Source organism: Salvelinus alpinus, chromosome 4 (genome assembly GCF_045679555.1).
Source record: "Salvelinus alpinus chromosome 4, SLU_Salpinus.1, whole genome shotgun sequence".
Classification (NCBI taxonomy): domain Eukaryota; kingdom Metazoa; phylum Chordata; class Actinopteri; order Salmoniformes; family Salmonidae; genus Salvelinus; species Salvelinus alpinus.
The window spans coordinates 33,384,451-33,406,698 of record NC_092089.1 but is presented as its reverse complement, the minus strand read 5'-3'; the positions used below and the strand labels follow the sequence as shown (position 1 = coordinate 33,406,698).

Sequence of the window (22,248 nt, the reverse complement as noted above, 5' to 3'; positions counted from 1 at the left end):
CTCCTCCTCTATCTTTCTGAGCTTTGTCTCCTCTCTATCTTTCTGGTCTTTGACTCTTCTCCTCCTCTGTCTTTCTGGGCTTTGACTTCTCTCCTCCTCTATCTTTATGGTCTTTGTCTCTCCTCCTCTATCTTTATGGTCTTTGTTTCTCCTCCTCTATCTTTACGGTCTTTGCCTCTCCTCCTCTATCTTTACGGTCTTTGCCTCTCCTCCTCTATCTTTATGGTCTTTGTCTCTCCTCCTCTATCTTTCTGGTCTTTGTCTCCTCTCCTCCTCTGTCTTTCTGGTCTTTGTCTCTTCTCCTCCTCTATCTTTCTGTTCTCTGTCTCTGCTCCTTTATCTTTCTGGTCTTTGTCTCTCCTCCTCTATCTTTACGGTCTTTGCCTCTCCTCCTCTATCTTTCTGGTCTTTGTCTCCTCTCCTCCTCTATCTTTATGGTCTCTGTCTCTCCTCTATCTTTCTGGTCTTTGTCTCCTCTCCTCCTCTATCTTTCTGGTCTTTGTCTCTTCTCCTACTCTATATTTCTGGTCTTTGTCTCTCCTCCTCTATCTTTACGGTCTTTGCCTCTCCTCCTCTATCTTTCTGGTCTTTGTCTCCTCTCCTCCTCTATCTTTATGGTCTCTGTCTCTCCTCTATCTTTCTGGTCTTTGTCTCCTCTCCTACTCTATATTTCTGGTCTTTGTCTCCTCTCCTCCTCTATATTTCTGGTCTTTGTCTCCTCTCCTCCTCTATCTTTCTGGTCTTTGTCTCCTCTCCTCCTCTATCTTTCTGGTCTTTGTCTCCTCTCCTCTATCTTTCTGGTCTTTGTCTCCTCTCCTCCTCTATCTTTCTGGTCTTTGTCTCCTTTCCTCCTCTATCTTTCTGGTCTTTGTCTCCTCTCCTCCTCTATCTTTCTGGTCTTTGTCTCCTCTCCTCCTCTATCTTTCTGGTCTTTGTCTCTTCTCCTCCTCTATCTTTCTGGTCTTTGTCTCCTCTCCTGCTCTATCTTTATGGTCTTTGTCTCTCCTCCTCTATCTTTATGGTCGTTGTCTCTCCTCCTCTATCTTTATGGTCTTTGTCTCTCCTCCTCTGTCTTTGTCTCCTCTCCTCCTCTATCTTTCTGGTCTTTGTCTCCTCTCCTCCTCTATCTTTCTGGTCTTTGTCTCCTCTCCTGCTCTATCTTTCTGGTCTTTGTCTCTCCTCCTCTATCTTTATGGTCTTTGTCTCTCCTCCTCTATCTTTATGGTCTTTGTCTCTCCTCCTCTGTCTTTGTCTCCTCTCCTCCTCTATCTTTCTGGTCTTTGTCTCTCCTCCTCTATCTTTACGGTCTTTGCCTCTCCTCCTCTATCTTTCTGGTCTTTGTCTCCTCTCCTCCTCTATCTTTATGGTCTCTGTCTCTCCTCTATCTTTCTGGTCTTTGTCTCCTCTCCTCCTCTGTCTTTCTGGTCTTTGTCTCTTCTCCTCCTCTATCTTTCTGTTCTCTGTCTCTGCTCCTTTATCTTTCTGGTCTTTGTCTCTCCTCCTCTATCTTTACGGTCTTTGCCTCTCCTCCTCTATCTTTCTGGTCTTTGTCTCCTCTCCTCCTCTATCTTTATGGTCTCTGTCTCTCCTCTATCTTTCTGGTCTTTGTCTCCTCTCCTCCTCTATCTTTCTGGTCTTTGTCTCTTCTCCTACTCTATATTTCTGGTCTTTGTCTCTCCTCCTCTATCTTTACGGTCTTTGCCTCTCCTCCTCTATCTTTCTGGTCTTTGTCTCCTCTCCTCCTCTATCTTTATGGTCTCTGTCTCTCCTCTATCTTTCTGGTCTTTGTCTCCTCTCCTACTCTATATTTCTGGTCTTTGTCTCCTCTCCTCCTCTATATTTCTGGTCTTTGTCTCCTCTCCTCCTCTATCTTTCTGGTCTTTGTCTCCTCTCCTCCTCTATCTTTCTGGTCTTTGTCTCCTCTCCTCTATCTTTCTGGTCTTTGTCTCCTCTCCTCCTCTATCTTTCTGGTCTTTGTCTCCTTTCCTCCTCTATCTTTCTGGTCTTTGTCTCCTCTCCTCCTCTATCTTTCTGGTCTTTGTCTCCTCTCCTCCTCTATCTTTCTGGTCTTTGTCTCTTCTCCTCCTCTATCTTTCTGGTCTTTGTCTCCTCTCCTGCTCTATCTTTATGGTCTTTGTCTCTCCTCCTCTATCTTTATGGTCTTTGTCTCTCCTCCTCTATCTTTATGGTCTTTGTCTCTCCTCCTCTGTCTTTGTCTCCTCTCCTCCTCTATCTTTCTGGTCTTTGTCTCCTCTCCTCCTCTATCTTTCTGGTCTTTGTCTCCTCTCCTGCTCTATCTTTCTGGTCTTTGTCTCTCCTCCTCTATCTTTATGGTCTTTGTCTCTCCTCCTCTATCTTTATGGTCTTTGTCTCTCCTCCTCTGTCTTTGTCTCCTCTCCTCCTCTATCTTTCTGGTCTTTGTCTCTCCTCCTCTATCTTTACGGTCTTTGCCTCTCCTCCTCTATCTTTCTGGTCTTTGTCTCCTCTCCTCCTCTATCTTTATGGTCTCTGTCTCTCCTCTATCTTTCTGGTCTTTGTCTCCTCTCCTACTCTATATTTCTGGTCTTTGTCTCCTCTCCTCCTCTATATTTCTGGTCTTTGTCTCCTCTCCTCCTCTATCTTTCTGGTCTTTGTCTCCTCTCCTCCTCTATCTTTCTGGTCTTTGTCTCCTCTCCTCCTCTATCTTTCTGGTCTTTGTCTCCTCTCCTCCTCTATCTTTCTGGTCTTTGTCTCCTCTCCTCCTCTATCTTTCTGGTCTTTGTCTCCTCTCCTCCTCTATCTTTCTGGTCTTTGTCTCTTCTCCTCCTCTATCTTTCTGGTCTTTGTCTCCTCTCCTGCTCTATCTTTATGGTCTTTGTCTCTCCTCCTCTATCTTTACGGTCTTTGCCTCTCCTCCTCTATCTTTACGGTCTTTGCCTCTCCTCCTCTATCTTTATGGTCTTTGTCTCTCCTCCTCTATCTTTCTGGTCTTTGTCTCCTCTCCTCCTCTGTCTTTCTGGTCTTTGTCTCTTCTCCTCCTCTGTCTTTCTGTTCTCTGTCTCTGCTCCTTTATCTTTCTGGTCTTTGTCTCTCCTCCTCTATCTTTACGGTCTTTGCCTCTCCTCCTCTATCTTTCTGGTCTTTGTCTCCTCTCCTCCTCTATCTTTATGGTCTCTGTCTCTCCTCTATCTTTCTGGTCTTTGTCTCCTCTCCTCCTCTATCTTTCTGGTCTTTGTCTCTTCTCCTACTCTATATTTCTGGTCTTTGTCTCCTCTCCTCCTCTATATTTCTGGTCTTTGTCTCCTCTCCTCCTCTATCTTTCTGGTCTTTGTCTCCTCTCTATCTTTCTGGTCTTTGTCTCCTCTCTATCTTTCTGTTCTTTGACTCTCCTCTCTATCTTTCTGTTCTTTGACTCTTCTCTCTATCTTTCTGTTCTTTGACTCTCCTCTCTATCTTTCTGTTCTTTGACTCTCCTCTCTATCTTTCTGTTCTTTGACTCTTCTCTCTATCTTTCTGGTCTTTGTCTCCTCTCTATCTTTCTGTTCTTTGACTCTCCTCTCTATCTTTCTGTTCTTTGACTCTTCTCTCTATCTTTCTGTTCTTTGACTCTCCTCTCTATCTTTCTGGTCTTTGACTCTTCTCCTCCCCTGTCTTCTGGGCTTTGACGTCTCTCCTCCTCTATCTTTCTGAGCTTTGTCTCCTCTCTATCTTTCTGGTCTTTGACTCTTCTCCTCCTCTGTCTTTCTGGGCTTTGACTTCTCTCCTCCTCTATCTTTATGGTCTTTGTCTCTCCTCCTCTATCTTTATGGTCTTTGTTTCTCCTCCTCTATCTTTACGGTCTTTGCCTCTCCTCCTCTATCTTTACGGTCTTTGCCTCTCCTCCTCTATCTTTATGGTCTTTGTCTCTCCTCCTCTATCTTTCTGGTCTTTGTCTCCTCTCCTCCTCTGTCTTTCTGGTCTTTGTCTCTTCTCCTCCTCTATCTTTCTGTTCTCTGTCTCTGCTCCTTTATCTTTCTGGTCTTTGTCTCTCCTCCTCTATCTTTACGGTCTTTGCCTCTCCTCCTCTATCTTTCTGGTCTTTGTCTCCTCTCCTCCTTTATCTTTATGGTCTCTGTCTCTCCTCTATCTTTCTGGTCTTTGTCTCCTCTCCTCCTCTATCTTTCTGGTCTTTGTCTCTTCTCCTACTCTATATTTCTGGTCTTTGTCTCTCCTCCTCTATCTTTACGGTCTTTGCCTCTCCTCCTCTATCTTTCTGGTCTTTGTCTCCTCTCCTCCTCTATCTTTATGGTCTCTGTCTCTCCTCTATCTTTCTGGTCTTTGTCTCCTCTCCTACTCTATATTTCTGGTCTTTGTCTCCTCTCCTCCTCTATATTTCTGGTCTTTGTCTCCTCTCCTCCTCTATCTTTCTGGTCTTTGTCTCCTCTCCTCCTCTATCTTTCTGGTCTTTGTCTCCTCTCCTCTATCTTTCTGGTCTTTGTCTCCTCTCCTCCTCTATCTTTCTGGTCTTTGTCTCCTTTCCTCCTCTATCTTTCTGGTCTTTGTCTCCTCTCCTCCTCTATCTTCCTGGTCTTTGTCTCCTCTCCTCCTCTATCTTTCTGGTCTTTGTCTCTTCTCCTCCTCTATCTTTCTGGTCTTTGTCTCCTCTCCTGCTCTATCTTTATGGTCTTTGTCTCTCCTCCTCTATCTTTATGGTCTTTGTCTCTCCTCCTCTATCTTTATGGTCTTTGTCTCTCCTCCTCTGTCTTTGTCTCCTCTCCTCCTCTATCTTTCTGGTCTTTGTCTCCTCTCCTCCTCTATCTTTCTGGTCTTTGTCTCCTCTCCTGCTCTATCTTTCTGGTCTTTGTCTCTCCTCCTCTATCTTTATGGTCTTTGTCTCTCCTCCTCTATCTTTATGGTCTTTGTCTCTCCTCCTCTGTCTTTGTCTCCTCTCCTCCTCTATCTTTCTGGTCTTTGTCTCTCCTCCTCTATCTTTACGGTCTTTGCCTCTCCTCCTCTATCTTTCTGGTCTTTGTCTCCTCTCCTCCTCTATCTTTATGGTCTCTGTCTCTCCTCTATCTTTCTGGTCTTTGTCTCCTCTCCTACTCTATATTTCTGGTCTTTGTCTCCTCTCCTCCTCTATATTTCTGGTCTTTGTCTCCTCTCCTCCTCTATCTTTCTGGTCTTTGTCTCCTCTCCTCCTCTATCTTTCTGGTCTTTGTCTCCTCTCCTCCTCTATCTTTCTGGTCTTTGTCTCTTCTCCTCCTCTATCTTTCTGGTCTTTGTCTCCTCTCCTGCTCTATCTTTATGGTCTTTGTCTCTCCTCCTCTATCTTTATGGTCTTTGTTTCTCCTCCTCTATCTTTACGGTCTTTGCCTCTCCTCCTCTATCTTTACGGTCTTTGCCTCTCCTCCTCTATCTTTATGGTCTTTGTCTCTCCTCCTCTATCTTTCTGGTCTTTGTCTCCTCTCCTCCTCTGTCTTTCTGGTCTTTGTCTCTTCTCCTCCTCTGTCTTTCTGTTCTCTGTCTCTGCTCCTTTATCTTTCTGGTCTTTGTCTCTCCTCCTCTATCTTTACGGTCTTTGCCTCTCCTCCTCTATCTTTCTGGTCTTTGTCTCCTCTCCTCCTCTATCTTTATGGTCTCTGTCTCTCCTCTATCTTTCTGGTCTTTGTCTCCTCTCCTCCTCTATCTTTCTGGTCTTTGTCTCTTCTCCTACTCTATATTTCTGGTCTTTGTCTCCTCTCCTCCTCTATATTTCTGGTCTTTGTCTCCTCTCCTCCTCTATCTTTCTGGTCTTTGTCTCCTCTCCTCCTCTATCTTTCTGGTCTTTGTCTCTTCTCCTCCTCTATCTTTCTGGTCTTTGTCTCCTCTCCTCCTCTGTCTTTCTGGTCTTTGTCTCCTCTCCTCCTCTATTTTTCTGTTCTCTGTCTCTCCTCCTCTGTCTTTCTGGTCTTTGTCTCCTCTCCTCCTCTATATTTCTGGTCTCTGTCTCTCTTCCTCTATCTTTCTGGCCTTTGAGTCTTCTCCTCTGTCTTTCTGGTAAACCTTATATTTGTCTCTTTGCGATCTTCTCCCTCTTTCCCTCTCCTATTCTTCTTTCCATTTCTGCATGTTGGTTATACTACTCTACCCCCGTCACTATAATTTCTCTCCTCCTCCTCTTTGTCTCCTCCCATTTCTTCCATGCATGTGTACGTCTTTCTCTCCTTCTCTCTTGTTCCTACTCTCTTACTCTTTCCTGCTCCTTCTTTCCCCATCCCTCTCTCCTCCTATTTTTCTCCTTCAGCATGGATTTTCAGACTTTTCATGGGAAGGAATCAATGTAAGTGTTGTGACATCATTCCTTCATCTACCTTTATTTCTCTATCTATTTGTTTTGATTTATTTGATTTAACTCACCTTAGGTAACCTACTACTTCGTCCCCTCACTTCCCCTCCCATCTAACTCTCTCTATACAGTATCGTTAACTCTCTCTCAATGTAGTAGTGCACTGTGCACTGTAGTGACCACAACAAACAACCAACCATTGTGAATGTGCACTATGTTTATACTGATTGCAGATTCTAAAAAACAACACTCCCCATAATGCACTTCAGCACTGTCAAGCAGGAAGTTGTTCGAACAACGACCTTGGGAAAAGACGATTTTTTTGTCAAATGATGACATTGTTTCTTTTTGACGCTGTATTAACCCAATATCTACCTAACTTCTCCTCTCACCTACCCTCTGAACTCTGTGCGCTTCTGTGGCACACATCTCTTCTTCCATCTCTCTATCATCCTCTTCCCTCGCTCCTCTAGCTGTCTATGGAAGACACCACGTCCATCCTGCCTCGTCTGAAGAGGAACAACTCCAATAACTATGGGATCGGTGCTCTGGCTAAGTCCTCACTGACAGGTGTGTCAGGTGTGTGTCTGTCCTGTAACTGGTAAACTGACCCCATGTCAGCTCCCGCCTGGACAGGCGCTGGAGCCAACATGGCCCCAGAGTGGGTTCCCCTGATTCACTTCCTCTCACCATAATGATAATACACGTCAATGGCTGACCCCCCAGTCATTGGTGGAATAGCACCTAAACCTAACGACAACCCTATAAAAAAATACACTACCCACAATACATTGTTATGTGGCTTGTTGAGTTAACAAGAGGTGAGTGGGAGGTGTAGTTGTTTGTCTGTTAAGTGGTTGTGAGGCGTTGAACTACTCTAGTGTCTGTGTAATGTGTCTACTGTCTCTGAGTGTAGTCTGAGTTTGTGTCTACTGTCTCTGAGTGTAGTCTGAGTTTGTGTCTGTGTGTTACAGTGTGTATAACTGTGTAATGTGTATTGTGCACTGCACAGTGTAGTTGTGTACAGTTGTAATGTGCAGTGAAGTCTATTGGAATGTAGTGAACTGCTAACTCATCATATATTGACTTGGACACATGAATTACTGAGCAAAGCCATAATGTAACCAGCAGACAGAATACAGACCGTCATGGCGGAACATGATTTCTAAAGTAGAGTGTCTTCCGCAGTGCACTGTATGCATCAGCTGAGGATGTCTTAACAGACACTGCAGGGGGAGTGGGGTTTCTGCTTAGCCAGCGCAGGCAGCTTAGCAGAGGTGTGAAAGCTATCATGTCAACAAGCCAACCTCTCATTACTGACACCCCTCTGGCCATCTCACCTCAATTAACCTCCTCTGTCCCATGATGCACCTCTCCCAGAGCAGACGTATCCATTGGCTCCTCCCTGTCCCCCATCATCCTCCTCGGTTCCACGCGTCATCTTATCTACATTATAAGCATCTCCTCCCTATTCATTTAGCCATGAATCTAAAGCATGTTCATTAAGCCGCTCATTTAACCGCTCATCCAGAGGCCCTTATCAGCACCACCTAAATACTGACAGGATCAGACAGACCTAAATGTGGAATAATAACATAATATCTAATCTCTTTCCTTCCCCCTCTGTCTCCAACCTGATGCCTGTCTCCTAACTCCCCCAAACTCCACATTCACCCCTTCTCCAAACCCCTTAATATCCCTCCAACCCTCCCTTAATCCACTTTCACCCTTCTAACCCTCCCCAATACCCGCATCAATCCCTACATCCCTCTTCACCTCCCCCCCTCCCCAGGTGTGAATCGTTCCATGAAGGACAAGGTGACCAAGCCTACATCCATGGCCCAAGGCCGGATGGCACACATGATCGAGTGGCAGAACTGGGACATGTCTGTGGTGGGCCCGGGGGGCGTCTCCGTCCCACGCAAGTCCACGGCAGAGCAGGAGATGGAGAGACGGTTGGAGAGCGACGCCTACAGCGACCTCAGCGACGGGGAGAAGGAGGCTCGCTTCACCGCAGGTCAGAGGGGGAGGGGAATTTGTCACTGTGAGAGGAGACAGAAGCAATAGGAGTGGTTGATGCTGATTTATACAACCAGGGTGGTGTTCAGAGGAAACCCTCACAAAATCAAGCCTTTTGGAAAAAGGGTTCTCGTGTTGAACCCCACATCATAACCAGACTGTTTATAGGTCAGCTAATCGGCAGGGCAGAACACCAGCCAAATATGTCAACATTGGCCTAGGCAAAGCATAACCATAGATATTAAATAGACTACATATTAAATCTTTATTTAAATTAGCCATAGATATTAAATCATTAAGGCGCTGAGGGAAGGCAGCAGCCAACTGGGCCGTTACAATGACCCTGATTTACCCTCTGCACTCCAGGTATCCTGCAGCAGTTTGCCATCTCCCAGGCAACGCTCATGGCCTGGACCTCCATGGATGGAGAGAGCCTGAGGTCAGGGTCCAACCAGGGCAGTGTGGCCCACCTCAGCGAGGTTAACCAGGAGAGCATCACCAGCCGAGGTAAGGGACTACAAATATGGCCTCTAAACCAGCATGTATCAGCCGAGATAAGGGACTACAAATATGACCTCTAAACAACCATATGTCAGTTGAGGTAAAGGACTATAAATATGGCCTCTAAACGAGCATGTCAGTCGAGGTAAGGGACTACAAATATGCTTGACAAACTACAGTAGCATCAATCAACTAGGGCAACCAAGTTTAAGGGATAGTTTAAGGAGCTAAATAGGATCCTGCACTGCGGAACCTTGTCTAAAAATTTGCAGCCAAACACGTTTATGCATAGGCCTGAGATCAGGCAAAGCTGGAGTGTAGTGTGTGGGCTACATTATGCGTAATTTTGCTCAGTAACAAAGGCATCTTATTCCGTCTCAGCCTGGAGGGTTAACTCTGTGCTAATGTCAGATTCGCAAACACAGCCTGGGGGAATGCAAGACCAGGGATTTCAATTGTATAAATAGTCCACTTGGTCATTATTATTCCACATCGCTGTGCTGTCTGTTACAGTGCTCCTGTATTTCTCCTTCTCATGCAAAGAGGCGTTCAGACATGGAGACATGTTGAAATCATAATGTGGTTTTCTCCCTGTGGTTTGTTATTGAGAGATAACAAATGGCCTTGAGGCTGTGTGATGATCATTAGTTGAATCACAACTTCAGGCCAGTTATTTAATGTAATTGTACTGCTTGAAGTCAAATAACCGCAGAATGTTAGTATTAAACATGATTTTGGCTGTCTCTGGATGTATTTTGACAGTTTTGAGTCATCATTAAAGTGATATAATGTGAGGTTGCCGGCATGATGACCCATAGCACCGCCATATCAACTCAGCACACCTTGAGGCTCTTTTGTCAGATCATGTATATACACCATTCCTCTATCTGAAACTTGTTAGGCCAATGTCACAAAGACGTGTCTGCGAATAAGTGTGATTTACCTCATTCTTTTGTGTTTGACAGCCTTTTTGTACATAACGGCATTGGCAACACACAAACTGATATATTCTTCAATTTCTTTTCCTCCTTCGCACAAAATGGCTACCATACTTCAAAAGTTTTAATGTTGTTATCAGTCAGTGGTGGATATTAGTCGCCTTGTTCATCCGTAACAAAACCAGATTGGAATATGAGATGGCAAAAACTACCATGACTCACCCTTATTCATATCAGCCGTGCTATTGGCTGTATTATATGTCATTTTAATGCAGGGCAGACAGACTCCCCAATGGCTATACAGTCATAATGTTGATGTATTAGACTAGTCGGTGTAGCTACAGTACACTTGGGGTCTGTCTGGGGATCGTTCAAGTAAAGTCATTTTCTCAATGATAAATTTGGGTCTGAGAGGGTTGGGGTGTCCCCCAGGGATATCACATGATTCCTCTCCAGGTTTCCTCTTTCGGGAAAAAAGGCTGATGTCAGCATTGTAGATTTATTTGCAGTTTGATGTCCATGAGGTCCAATGTAGTGCATCTGTCAAGGACAACCAAACGTTTATCCCGCCTCTTCACTCTTCTATTTTCTCGTTCTTTTCATCCTCTCAGACCAGATATTGCACCACTCTTCTGCGGACATGTGGCCCAACACCTATGTCGCCCAGGGCCTCTACTGCCTCTCCTCCTCTGACGCCTGGGAGCCAATCAGCAACGAGCCCTCCGGAGTGGCCTCTCCCGCTGCTGGCTCCTACGCGATGCAGCAGGGCGGGACTTCCTGTGATGGGTATGATGGGAACGCTTTGCTGCAGCAGCAGCAGCAGCAGCAGTTCAACCTACAGCATCAGAGTCAGCTCCAGCAGCTGCAGCAGCTACAACAGATACAGCACTACCAGCAACAGCAGCTCCTGTATCAGCAACAACAGGTGAGGAAAAACAACAGTCTAAAATGAGAGGAAAGCATTAACAATGTATTTCCATGGATAGACAATATTCATTCATGGCGTAGTCGGGCAGCTGACATTTTGTTTTTTAGTGGGTTTTTCTCTTTTTTTCTCTGGGGTATTTTGATCGAGACAAGAATACTGAATTCGGCCTTTGATATGGTAATATCGCCAGAGATTCATTATTGTATCTCGCTTCTTAGTACAACACAATTACCCTGTCCCTGTATCAGTGGTGAAGAGGAAACTCTACCTACCCACAGCTCCTCATTGTCTCGTCCTTCTCTCCACAGTCTCTGGAGCAAAGGCTGCACAGCACCAACCACTCGTTGCAAGCCACGCCCAACAGCACCATCCACAGCCTGGCCCCTGCCACCCACGCCCCATTGGTGGACCTGTGGGGGGCGGGCCAGACAGGATCCTATCACACTGATATTGGAGGCTACAACATAGGCGTGGCAGCGGTGGTGGAGGCAGCTCTGAATGTTCCGTCTGGGGATGAGGGGGCAGGGACAGAACATTCCCCTCTGCTGGAGCAGCATGAGGAGGAAGATGAACTGAAGGTGAGCTCATATCAGGTCACAGGGTTATCAGGGCCCAGTTTTTCAAAAGTTATCTGGACTTCGCCTATCGGATAGGATTAAATGCATAGAAATAAAATTAATAGAACGGGAGTCCACATTCAAGACAATGATTCATTCATTCTATTCATTATATTTCTATGCATTTAATCCAGATCGATGATTTTTGAAAACTGCAGAGAAGTATATCCTTGATGTTTTAATATACAGTACCAGTCAAAAGTTTGGACACACCTACTCATTCCAGGGGGTTTCTTTATTTGTACTATTTTCTACATTGTAGAATAATAGTGAAGACATCAAAATTATGAAATAACACATATGGTATCATGAAGTAACCAAAAAGTATTAAACAAATCAAAATATATTTTATATTTGTCACGTGCTGACCTTAGAGAGCCTTTTTTATTCTCTATTTGGTTAGGTCAGGGTGTGACTTGGGTGGGAAAATCTATGTTTCTATTTCTTTGTTGGCCTAGTATGGTTCCCAATCAGAGGCAGCTGTTTATCGTTGTCTCTGATTGGGGATCATACTTAGGGAGCCCTTTTTCCCACCTTCAGTTGTGGGATCTTGTTTGTGTGTCGTTGCTTTCTGCACTGCATATAGCTTTACGTTCATTTTTGTATTTTGTTGTTTTTCGGTGTCATTTTTAATAAAGAAAAATGTACGCCTACCACGCTGCACCTTGGTCTTCATCTAACGACGGACGTAACAGAAGATCCCACCACCAAAGGACCAAGCAGCGTGGCCAGGAGGAGCAGGGATCCTGGGCCCGGGAGAAAAGTGAGTGAAGGACATCATGGACATGGGAGGAGGTTATGGCAGGGGACAAGACCCTGCCATGGAAGCAGGCGGAGGCAGCGAGAGAGGAACGGCGACGAAACCAGGAATCAAGGAAACGACGGAAGCCCGAGAGGCAGCCTCAAAAACATTTTTTGGGGGGGTACATGGGGTGGCGAGCGGAGCAAAGGTGGGAACAAGAACCAACTCCCTGTAATTACGATGAGGAGTTGGTCACGGTTCAGATACCATGTTTTCCGGTTCTGCGTACCCTTAGCCCGGTGCGTTCTGTGCCTGCTTTCCGCACGTGTCGGGCTAAAGTGAGCATCCAGCCAGGACGGGTTGTGCCGGCTCAGCGCTCCTGGTCTCCAGTACGTCTCCTCGGTCCAGGAAATCCTGTGCCGGCTCTACGCACTGTGTCGCCATTGCACCTTCACAGCCCAGTGCGTCCTGTGCCAGCGCCCCGCACTTGCCGGGCTAAAGTGAGCATCCAGCCAGGACGGGTTGTGCCAGCTCTACGCTCCAGACCTCCAGTGCGCCTCCCCGGTCCAGTATATCCTGTGCCAGCTCCATGCACCCGGCCTCCAGTGCGTGTCTCCAGCCTAGTACGTCCTGTGCCTGCTCCACGCACAAAGCTTCCAGTGGTGATCCATGGCCCGAAGCCTCCAGTGATGATCCATGGCACGAAGCCTCCAGTGATGATCCATGGCCCGAAGCCTCCAGTGATGATCCATGGCCCAAAGCCTCCAGTGATGATCCATGGCCCGAAGCCTCCAGTGATGATCCATGGCCCGAAGCCTCCAGTGATGATCCATGGCACGAAGCCTCCAGTGATGATCCACGGTCCGGAGTCTCCAGCGACGGTCTGCAGTCCAGAGTCTCCAGCGACGGTCTGCAGTCCAGAGTCTCCAGCGACGGTCTGCAGTCCAGAGTCTCCAGCGACGGTCTGCAGTCCAGAGTCTCCAGCGACGGTCTGCAGTCCAGAGTCTCCAGCAACGGTCTGCAGTCCAGAGTCTCCAGCGACGGTCTGCAGTCCAGAGTCTACAGCGACAGTCTGCAGTCTAGAGCCTCCAGCAGGGGTTCCCAGTCCAGAGCCGCCTGCGAGGGTTCCCAGTCCGGAACCTCCAGCGACGGTCCCTAGTCCGGAGCCTCCAGCGACGGTCCCCTAGCCGGAGCCTCCAGCGACGGTCACCAGTCAGGAGCCTCCAGTGACGGTCCCCAGTCAGGAGCCTGCAGTGACGGTCCCCAGTCCGGGGCCTCCAGCGACGGTCCCCAGTCCGGAGCCTCCAGCGAGGGCGCCTAGGCCGGAGCTTCCGGCGACGATCAGTGGTTCGTTTCCTCCAGCAGTGATCTACGGTCCGGGTCCGCAACGACGATCTACGGTCCGGAGTCCGCAACAACGATCGACGGTCCGGAGTCCCCGGCGACGATCCCCGCACCAGAGGCGCCACCGAAGTGGGGGGGGGGGCCTCAAGGGGGGGGGGGGGGGGGGGGGGTACTGTCACGCCCTGACCTTAGAGAGACTTTTTTTATTCTCTATTTGGTTAGGTCAGGGTGTGACTTGGGTGGGAAAATCTATGTTTCTATTTCTTTGTTGGCCTAGTATGGTTCCCAATCAGAGGCAGCTGTTTATCGTTGTCTCTGATTGGGGATCATACTTAGGCAGCCCTTTTACCCACCTTCAGTTGTGGGATCTTGTTTGTGTGTCGTTGCTTTCTGCACTGCATATAGCTTTATGTTCGTTTTTGTATTTTGTTGTTTTTCTGTGTCATTTTTAATAAAGAAAAATGTACACCTACCACGCTGCACCTTGGTCTTCATCTAACGACGGACGTAACAATATTTCAGATTCTTCAAAGTAGCCACCTTTTTCCTTGATGACAGCTTTGCACACTCTTGGCATTCTCTCACCAGCTTCATGAGGTAGTCACCTGGAACGCGTTTCAATTAACAGGTGTGCCTTGTTAAAAGTTCATTTGTGGAAATTCCTTCTTAATGCATTTGAGCCAATCAGTTGTGTTGTGACAAGGTAGGGTGGGTATACAGAAGATAGCCCTATCTGGTAAAAGGCCAAGTCCATATTATGGAGAGAAAAGCTCAAATAAGCAAAAAGAAATTACAGTCAATCATTCCTTTAAATATGGTCAGTCAATCCGGAAAATTTCAAGAAATTTGAAAGTTTCATCAAGTGCAGCCGCAAAAACCATCAAGCGCTATGATGAAATTGGCTCTCATGAGGACCGCCACAGGAAAGCAAGACTCAGAGTTACCTCTGCTGCAGAGGATAAGTTCATTAGAGTTACCAGCATCAGAAATTGCATCCCAAATAAATGCTTCACAGAGTTCAAGTAACAGACACATCTCAACATCAACTGTTCAGAGGAGATTCCGTGAATCAGGCCTTCATGGTTGAATTGTTGAGATTCGAAAAAAACAATACTGAAGGACACCAATAAGAAGAAGAGACTTGCTTGTGCCAAGAAACACGAGCAATGGACATTAGACCAGTGGAAATCTGTCCTTTTGGTCTGATGAGTCCAAATTTTAGATTTTTGGTTCCAACCATGTTCCAACCGTGTCTTTGTGAGACGCAGAGTAGTTGAACGAATGATCTCCGCATGTGTGGTTCTCACCGTGAAGCATGGAGGCAGAGGTGTGATGGTATGCTTTGCTGGTGGCACTGTCAGTGATTTATTTAGAATCCAAGGCACACTTAACCAGCATGGCTACCACAGCATTCTGCAGCAACACACCATCCCATCTAGTTTGCGCTTAGTGGGACTATCATTTGTTTTTCAACAGGACAATGACCCAACACACTTCCAGGCTGTGTAAGGGCTATTTGACCAAAAATGAGAGTGATGGAGATGACCTGGCCTCCACAATCACCAAAGCTCAACCCAATTGAGATGGTTTGGGATGAGTTGGACCACAGAGTGAAGGAAGAGCAGCCAACAAGTGCTCAGCATATCTGGGTGCTCCTTCAAGACTGTTGAAAAAGCATTCCAGGTGAAGCTGGTTGAAAGAATGCCAAGAGTGTGCAAAGCTGTCATCAAGGCAAAGGGTGGCTACTTTGAAGAATCTAAAATCTAAAATCTATCTACACATTTTTGGTAACTACATGATTCCATATGTGTTATTTCATAGTTTTAATGTCTTCACTATTATTCTACAATGTAAAATGTAGAAAAACCCTTGAATGAGTAGGTGTGTCCAAACTTTTGACTGGTACTATATGACAGAGAAACATTTCCATCTGAACTCGTGAATAAACCCTTGCTTTCTCCTCTCCATGGTCAGAGAATCATGCAGTATCTGTTATATTCTAAACATTTCTATCTGAATGTTCTGTAAGTGTCATCCCCTGACCAAGCCCCTGCTCTGTCCCCTGAACAGGACGAGGAGCTAACACTCTGCATGGAGCCGGAGTCTGCCACTCTAACACAGAGAGATGAAGCCATCACCTCCGGGGGCAGTAGTCCTGGGCAACGTAGTCCGGGGCGCAGTAGTCCAGGGCGCAGTAGTCTGGGGCAACCAGCACAGCAAATCACAGAGCGGAAGGCCTCTGATGTCAGCTGTGGAGGCATCCAGATTCTGGAGGAGAAGGAAGAGAAGCAAGGGTCTGCTGTTGCTGCCATGGCAACCAACTGATTGACAGATTGCCCTGAGAGACGTGACAGACTGACCCTCAGCGTCAGAAATGACTGATCCTAATAATGAAATATTTATCAATAAATCTGTTCCTTTTCAGGTATCAAACACATTTTTGATGGGATATAAACTCGTGACCACTGAAGAGCAGAGGAGGAAGATTTGGAAACAGACTCACGCAGTGACAACAGCTGGTTCAACGGACAACTTTTTTTTTGGAAGCCTTACATTCCCAGAGAGAAGGAGGAGGGAGGGATGAATAGAGGGTGGGAAAAAAGACTGAGCCAGAAAAAGGAGGTATGAGGGGATGATAAAAATAAGAGGAGCAGCTGAGAGACATTTGTATCAGGAAAAGGAAACGGAGGAGGGAATTGAAACATGCATGCTTTTTAAACAAACAACTTGATCCGGTCCAGCATCAAATATGATAATGATCATTAAATCTATAGTAATAAAACATTATCATGACAACAATGATTTTCTAACAAAGCAAAAAATCATGACAACACAAAAGTCTATGTATAAGTGAATGATAAAAGAATATATATCAAAATCACTGTTTTTACAACACTATCTCTCCATTGGAGAACTACTCTGTTTACAGCTTACACTCAACACATCAAATAGAATAATATCAACCCCAACTTGAAGAACAGAAACACTCACATGTTATACCCTCTCCTCTTATGTCATTCACATCTAGCATCCACAACACTCATAGAACTAACTGCATGAATATAGAGCAACTTTAGTAGGTTGGGTTCATCAAAACCCCCTAAAAATTACACCTATTCAATTATCCCCAAAAACGAATTAAATCCAAATTAGCTCTCTGCAACCTAACCACTGCAGTGAAATCTACTTGAACCCTCCTAACACAGTTAGAAAGACAACAACGTTACTATGTTGCTGTGTTCCCCAGTTGTCCAAGGCACATAAAGGCTGCAGGCCTGTCCTGTCGGCCACACACACAGCACTGCACAGTTAAAGGAATGTACTGTACAGTAAGATAGTGTGCTTCCTACTCTGTCTTTCCGTATGTTTCTTCAGAATACTATGGAGTACCTGTCCTATATTGAACTGTATAGACTTTGCACTGAACCTAGGACACGGCTGGTGCTGGGCCAGAGAAGACTCAGGGCATGGAGCTCCTTGTAGTCTGCTTGACTGTGCATCATGACTGACAGGTCCGTGTCATGGAGTGAACGGTGAAGAGACAGAGCTGTAGTAGTGAATCTCTTTGCACTGATGCAATCCAACAGATCAGAGGCTGCCTTTGGACTCTGTCACACGTCAATGTCCTTGATTACTGTTCAGAAAGAGCTCTTAGCATCACCAAGAACCAAAACAGAACCACTAGACGAGATGGATTCTGAGCTGTTGTTCCAGGTTCCAAACTAGAGATGTCTGGAGGAAGAGGGAGTGCTCTGGAGTGTTTTGGTACCAACAGAAAGAGGATTTAGATTGAGATGTGCTTCTGTTTTAACCCAGATTGTTGTTTTGATGTCAGCTCTTGGGGACAATACCAAGCTTTTCTTTGTGGAGAAAAGATGAGGAGCAAATGTTTCTCTCAAAGGTGTAGGTTAGAGCTGTTTGAATTGGGTACTGATTCTTAGAAGAGCAAAAACACATCTTCAAAATTGTAACTAATTAGTGAGGAGCCAAACACAGGTCTCCTAAACGGCTTGTGGCCACTACTGTCATATAGATGTAAATACTAATGAGAGAGGATATGAACCATCTCTCACAGTCCCCACTGCAACAGTTTCTTTATTTTTCTACAAGTCTCAGTCCCAGCTCTTTCCTTTGGGAATCTTCCTGAGCTCCCAAATTAAGCCTATTGCGTTTAAATTTTATTTCTATCACCACACAAGTAAAAGGAAAAGGATAGTGGAATGTCAACATTGTAAATAGTGTGATCATTAAAATATTGGATATCGGAATATTGTTTTAAAATAATGCAAAGGACCTAATTTGACTGGGTCTAAGGAGAACATTGAAGTCAATCAGGGAATATAACTGAACAGTAGAACCAAACAGTAGAACCGAATAGAACCGGTATCTTCCTGCTCATGGTGACTACAGCGATAGAGCAAAACTCTGCCTGAGTCGAGTGTGACGTTTGAGTTAGCGTGTGTATTTCCTGAAGAGGAAAGTGTGTATCCCAGTGGAGGAATGGTAGTGAAGTTCAGAGACATGATAGAATAGTGGAATTTTGGAGATACTGGTCTGGAATATCTGTGCATGTGTCACTAATAAAAACAACAACAACATCAATGTATTATTATTATTAGTATTCTTATTAATATTATTCTTATTAATATTATTATTATTATTATTAATATTACTATTATTTGACAGAGAACAACCTTCTCCTTTCACTCTGATGATTGTGTGAGAAAAAAAAATTCAGATAGAAAAAAGGTTTATTGACTTGAATTCATTAATTTATTGATTGATTATTTATGCAATGTTGGGACAATGTTTATTTTTCTACTGAATGATTGAAACCTCCTCCAGTATAAGACAGAATATGTGTGGTTGATGTAGAGCAGTTTCGTGTTGGTTGGGGCTCTCTCTGATCGAACAAACAGACAGGGAAAACTTCTGGAGCGCTAGATTGTGGCCACAATTAATTGTAATCAGTTGTGTTAAAGCTGGGCTGGAATAAACCCTGCACACACTGACTGCATCCCTCCAGGACAAGGGTTAGGGTTAAGGTTACCCACCCCTTCCCTGGAGCTGTCCATCATGAAACACACAATGATGTCATTAATATAGTCATAACCAGTCATGAAGATTCATGTCACAGCTGCCATGATCACCCAGGCAATGACAACACAATCTCAACCATACAACTTCCTTGAGGCTACTAGTCATAAGTGTCCATCAGCTGTCATGACACATATGACGCGTCTGCAAGACAAGATGCATATTGGTGTTAGAACTAACCAAGGCTAGGAGTCTATCCTGACCACGTGACCTGACCAGGATAGACTCAGCGACCCTACTTCTAACAGATGGTTCTGGTGAGCTGCTACCTTGTGGTGTTTTTCAGTTTGTGTTATGCATTAGCCTTCACCTGTCTGTCTCAGACTGGCTCTGAGAGCTACAACCTACAGGATGTCTTTACCCAACCACTCTTATTCATTTATTTATTTAATGATTATTTGGGGGGAGGAATAACATGACAGCCTGTACATAGTTTATTATTTATTGTAGGTAAGTCTTTTTGAAGCAGTATTGTTCTGTGTGTTGTCCTTGGGACTTTCTGTAGTGATAGACCTTTGACCCCAGAGAGATTGTTCTGCTTCATTGAAAGCACAAACATGGACCCAGAGAATGATACTACTTCAACAAAGATATTTTATAGATTCTTTTGACGATTAAGAACTTAATGAATTAATAAACTAATAACAAGAAGCCAAATGTATTTACTTGATGTTCCTGTTTATCGATTGTCTTTGTTGATTGATTGACTGATTGATTTCCAGTTGATTTCTTATTATGTATGATTCTACTGCCATCTTTCAATACGTAACTTTTTGCCTTTCTACCCCTTGCTTTCTCTTTCTACCTGTTCTGTATATTTGTCTCTCTGTTTGTCTGTCTGTCTGTCCATGTAGTTGTCTGTTTTCTTGTTGGAAGAATCACTGCCTGAAAAGATTGTTAAAAAAATCTGACAGATTGACCATATTTGAGGCAAACAGACATTTCAACAAAATGATGTGGTAATTTGGAACTGTGTGGCACAGAACCCTGAGGTAAATACACTTGTATACAATTGGCTTGATTGAATGTTTTAATTTGAGATGATCAATGTAAACTGGCAATACCAGTGTATTAAAGCCCATACCTATGCATGCTTATGGGAAGGTTGTGACGGGATGGTTCTTCCATGTGGTCTCCCCTCCCTTCCTCCTCGGCCGTAAACCTATATCTTTCTCTCTTCCTCCCCCTCTCTCTTTCCCCTGCACGTGCGAACACCCTCTTCCATCCCTTTCTCCTCTACTCCATTCTCTTTCTTCTCCCCTTCCTCCCCTCCTCCCCTCTCTCCAAATAAAAGAAAAACGGTGGAGAAAGAGCAAATAAACACACAAAGAGAATCCTGATGTGTCTGTGTGTGGACGTCTTTGAACAGTGAGAACGGACATTGTTTTTTATGTTGTGAGGATGAGGAACGTCACCGAAAGCGTGCTTTTCTTTATGGTCAGTGAACACAGAGATGCAAAGCCTGCTGGGGCTTTGTGACGCAGTTCTTCTATCATGTTTCCATTCCCTCCCTGTCAACCCCAAACACACATTCTAGGTGTCTTTAATCCTAATACATGACCATGCATCCATCCTTCCTGCCTTCCTTCATGTATGGTAGTGTAGAATAGTTGCTGGTAGACATCAGGGATTACTTAAAGCATGGATAAGTACTCATATAGGGCCCCAGCCTGGTAGCCAGTTCTGTTTCTTGTTCAGCCAACTTCTTTGTCAAAGCCATGCCAAACATGACAACCACAGAAACAGCAGAAAGCGTCCTGCTGGGGACTGGCAACTATGGTTGAACCCGACAGTTAAACCTCCCTGTCTGTCTGCCGTTGTCAGCCATTATGATGTCAGGAGAATGTAAATGTCAAACAAATTGAGACTGAAATACACTGTTGACCTTCTCAGCTGGAAGTGTTTATATGTCCACAGCCTTTTTAAAGACAAACTTTTACAAGACTGTAGTGAACAGTGCATCTCTGGTATTATGCTGGAGCTGATTATTGCCATGCTCCAAGTCCAATGAAATGTTACTGAAAACATTTAAATATTTATTGTATTCCATAAGAATAGTAGATAGGCATCCATATGAACAATTTCAATATTTACTTTACAGTGGTTACAGTAATAATTTAAAGCCTGTCTATTCATTAATCAGTAAACGTTCAATCGATTTGATCAAATATAAATCAGTCCATTGACAGACATTGTCATGATTAATGATGTGATTTCATTATCTAACATTTCATTGCTGTCATATACAGTGTCATAAAGATACATGGAATTCAGTGATACAGACATACAGTACCATGTAGCTACAAACACATTCATACATTCAACAATACCGGGACAAGGAGACCAACCATGATAGGTACAGATGAAGAACATAGAACATCTGTCCATTTTTGTAGTTTTAAAGACACGGAGAAAAACCTGAGAAACTGAAATAGTGAAAAAGAAGTTTGTCTTGAGTAGAAAAAAATCCTTCAAAAACTGCTGAGATCAGGAAAGAGACTATCATCTTACAAAAAGTATTATTAGCTACCAGAAATTCCAGAACTACAAGTCCCAGAAGCACTGTGTGCACCTGTTCTTCCTGCTCTCTGTAAGCTGAACATCTGCAGAGCCTCGAATGAGCCTGCACAGAACTCCAATACCCAGGATGCTCCTTGTTACGCTCTCCTTGAAACGCTCACTGAATGAGGTAAGTGGACTGAGGCCAGAGAGGAGAAAGTCTTCATTTAAGAAACAGAATCCACAGAATTCCCTGTCGCCATCTAAATTGGCTCTTCAGAATCTTCGCTCTCCCTCTCTCCATCCGTCTCCGGCACGGTAGGAAGGGATGACACAATGAAGATACGAGTGGAGGTGGAGTGTGGTGAGGTGGGGGAGGAAGGCTCCTGAGGGGGACAGTCTGTCCCTCGGCTGTTGGGGGTGGAGGTATCACACTCTGCACCTGCACTGGAGCCACCTGCTCCTCCTGCGTTCCCCCTGGGTTCCTCCTTAGCCTCATCCATGTCACCCTCTCCCTCTGTCCCAACCACCTCATCCTTCCACCTTACCACCTCTCCCTCCCTCTTTCCTCCATCTCCCTCCCCCTTTTCTTCCTTAACCTCCCACTTAAACCCATCGCTCCCCTCCTTCCTACTACCCCCTCCCTCCCTCTTCACCCCCTCACCCCATATCTCCCTCTCCCTGGTGGGGGAGGAGGGGGTGGAGGGGGGAGCCACGTGCTTCTTGGCTTTACGATTGGCATCTCTGAAACTGGCCAGAGGGGGGCGCAATCTTACCCCACTGCGGGTGGAGCCCTCGATGGCCTTCTGCAACTGTGAGAGGTAAGAGAGAAGGAGAGATAGAGAGGGATAGATTAAAGGGGAGAGATAAATATAGAGGGGGAGAAGAGAAAGGGAGGGAGGGAGAAGGGGAGAGAGAGAAATAAAGAAAGAGGAGAGGGAAATAGAGATTGAGATGGAGGGTGAGAGAGGAAGGGAAAGAGAAAAGGAGTGAATAGAAGTGGTTAACATAGCATGTCATAACACAAGCAAAGCATGTTAATACAGGTTTACTGTGACGCTGTGATAAGTCAGAGACGAACACCGTTGATAGTGTAATAGTGTGACTCACTATTCGAGTACAACAGAACAGCAAAGCAACAGCCAACTGAACAGGCTCCATGTATTTTTATGTGTATTTATTATGGATCCTCATTTGTTCCTGCCAAGGCAGCAGCTACTCTTCCTGAGGTCCAAACAAGATTAAGGTGATTACATCACCAAAAAAATGTAACAGTACAT

The 22,248-nt window shown here is 45.1% G+C and overlaps 2 protein-coding genes across 5 annotated transcripts in view; one reads left to right on the top strand and one right to left on the bottom strand.

Annotated features, from left to right (window-relative positions):
- The window catches only part of fam131bb (family with sequence similarity 131 member Bb), a 21,747-nt gene extending 1,938 nt beyond the window's left edge, over positions 1-19,809 (top strand). The window contains exons 1-7 of one of the 4 annotated variants that reach the window (XM_071396663.1): positions 4,606-6,277; positions 6,757-6,853; positions 8,076-8,300; positions 8,669-8,809; positions 10,353-10,666; positions 10,978-11,247; positions 15,443-19,809. In XM_071396663.1, coding sequence (XP_071252764.1) covers positions 6,065-6,277; positions 6,757-6,853; positions 8,076-8,300; positions 8,669-8,809; positions 10,353-10,666; positions 10,978-11,247; positions 15,443-15,697 — 1,515 coding nt within the window. In that variant the 5' untranslated portion in view covers positions 4,606-6,064 and the 3' untranslated portion in view covers positions 15,698-19,809. Of the gene's footprint in view, positions 1-4,605; positions 6,278-6,756; positions 6,863-8,075; positions 8,301-8,668; positions 8,810-10,352; positions 10,667-10,977; positions 11,248-15,442 lie in introns of those variants that run through there. The other 3 variants (XM_071396662.1, XM_071396665.1, XM_071396664.1) reach the window with 3 other exon arrangements.
- A 683-nt stretch (positions 19,810-20,492) lies between these two features.
- Positions 20,493-22,248, bottom strand: part of clcn1b (chloride channel, voltage-sensitive 1b) — a 39,661-nt gene continuing 37,905 nt past the window's right edge. Inside the window, exon 22 of the mRNA XM_071396661.1 lies at positions 20,493-21,780. Coding sequence (XP_071252762.1) covers positions 21,232-21,780 — 549 coding nt within the window. The 3' untranslated portion in view covers positions 20,493-21,231. The remainder of the gene's footprint in view (positions 21,781-22,248) is intronic.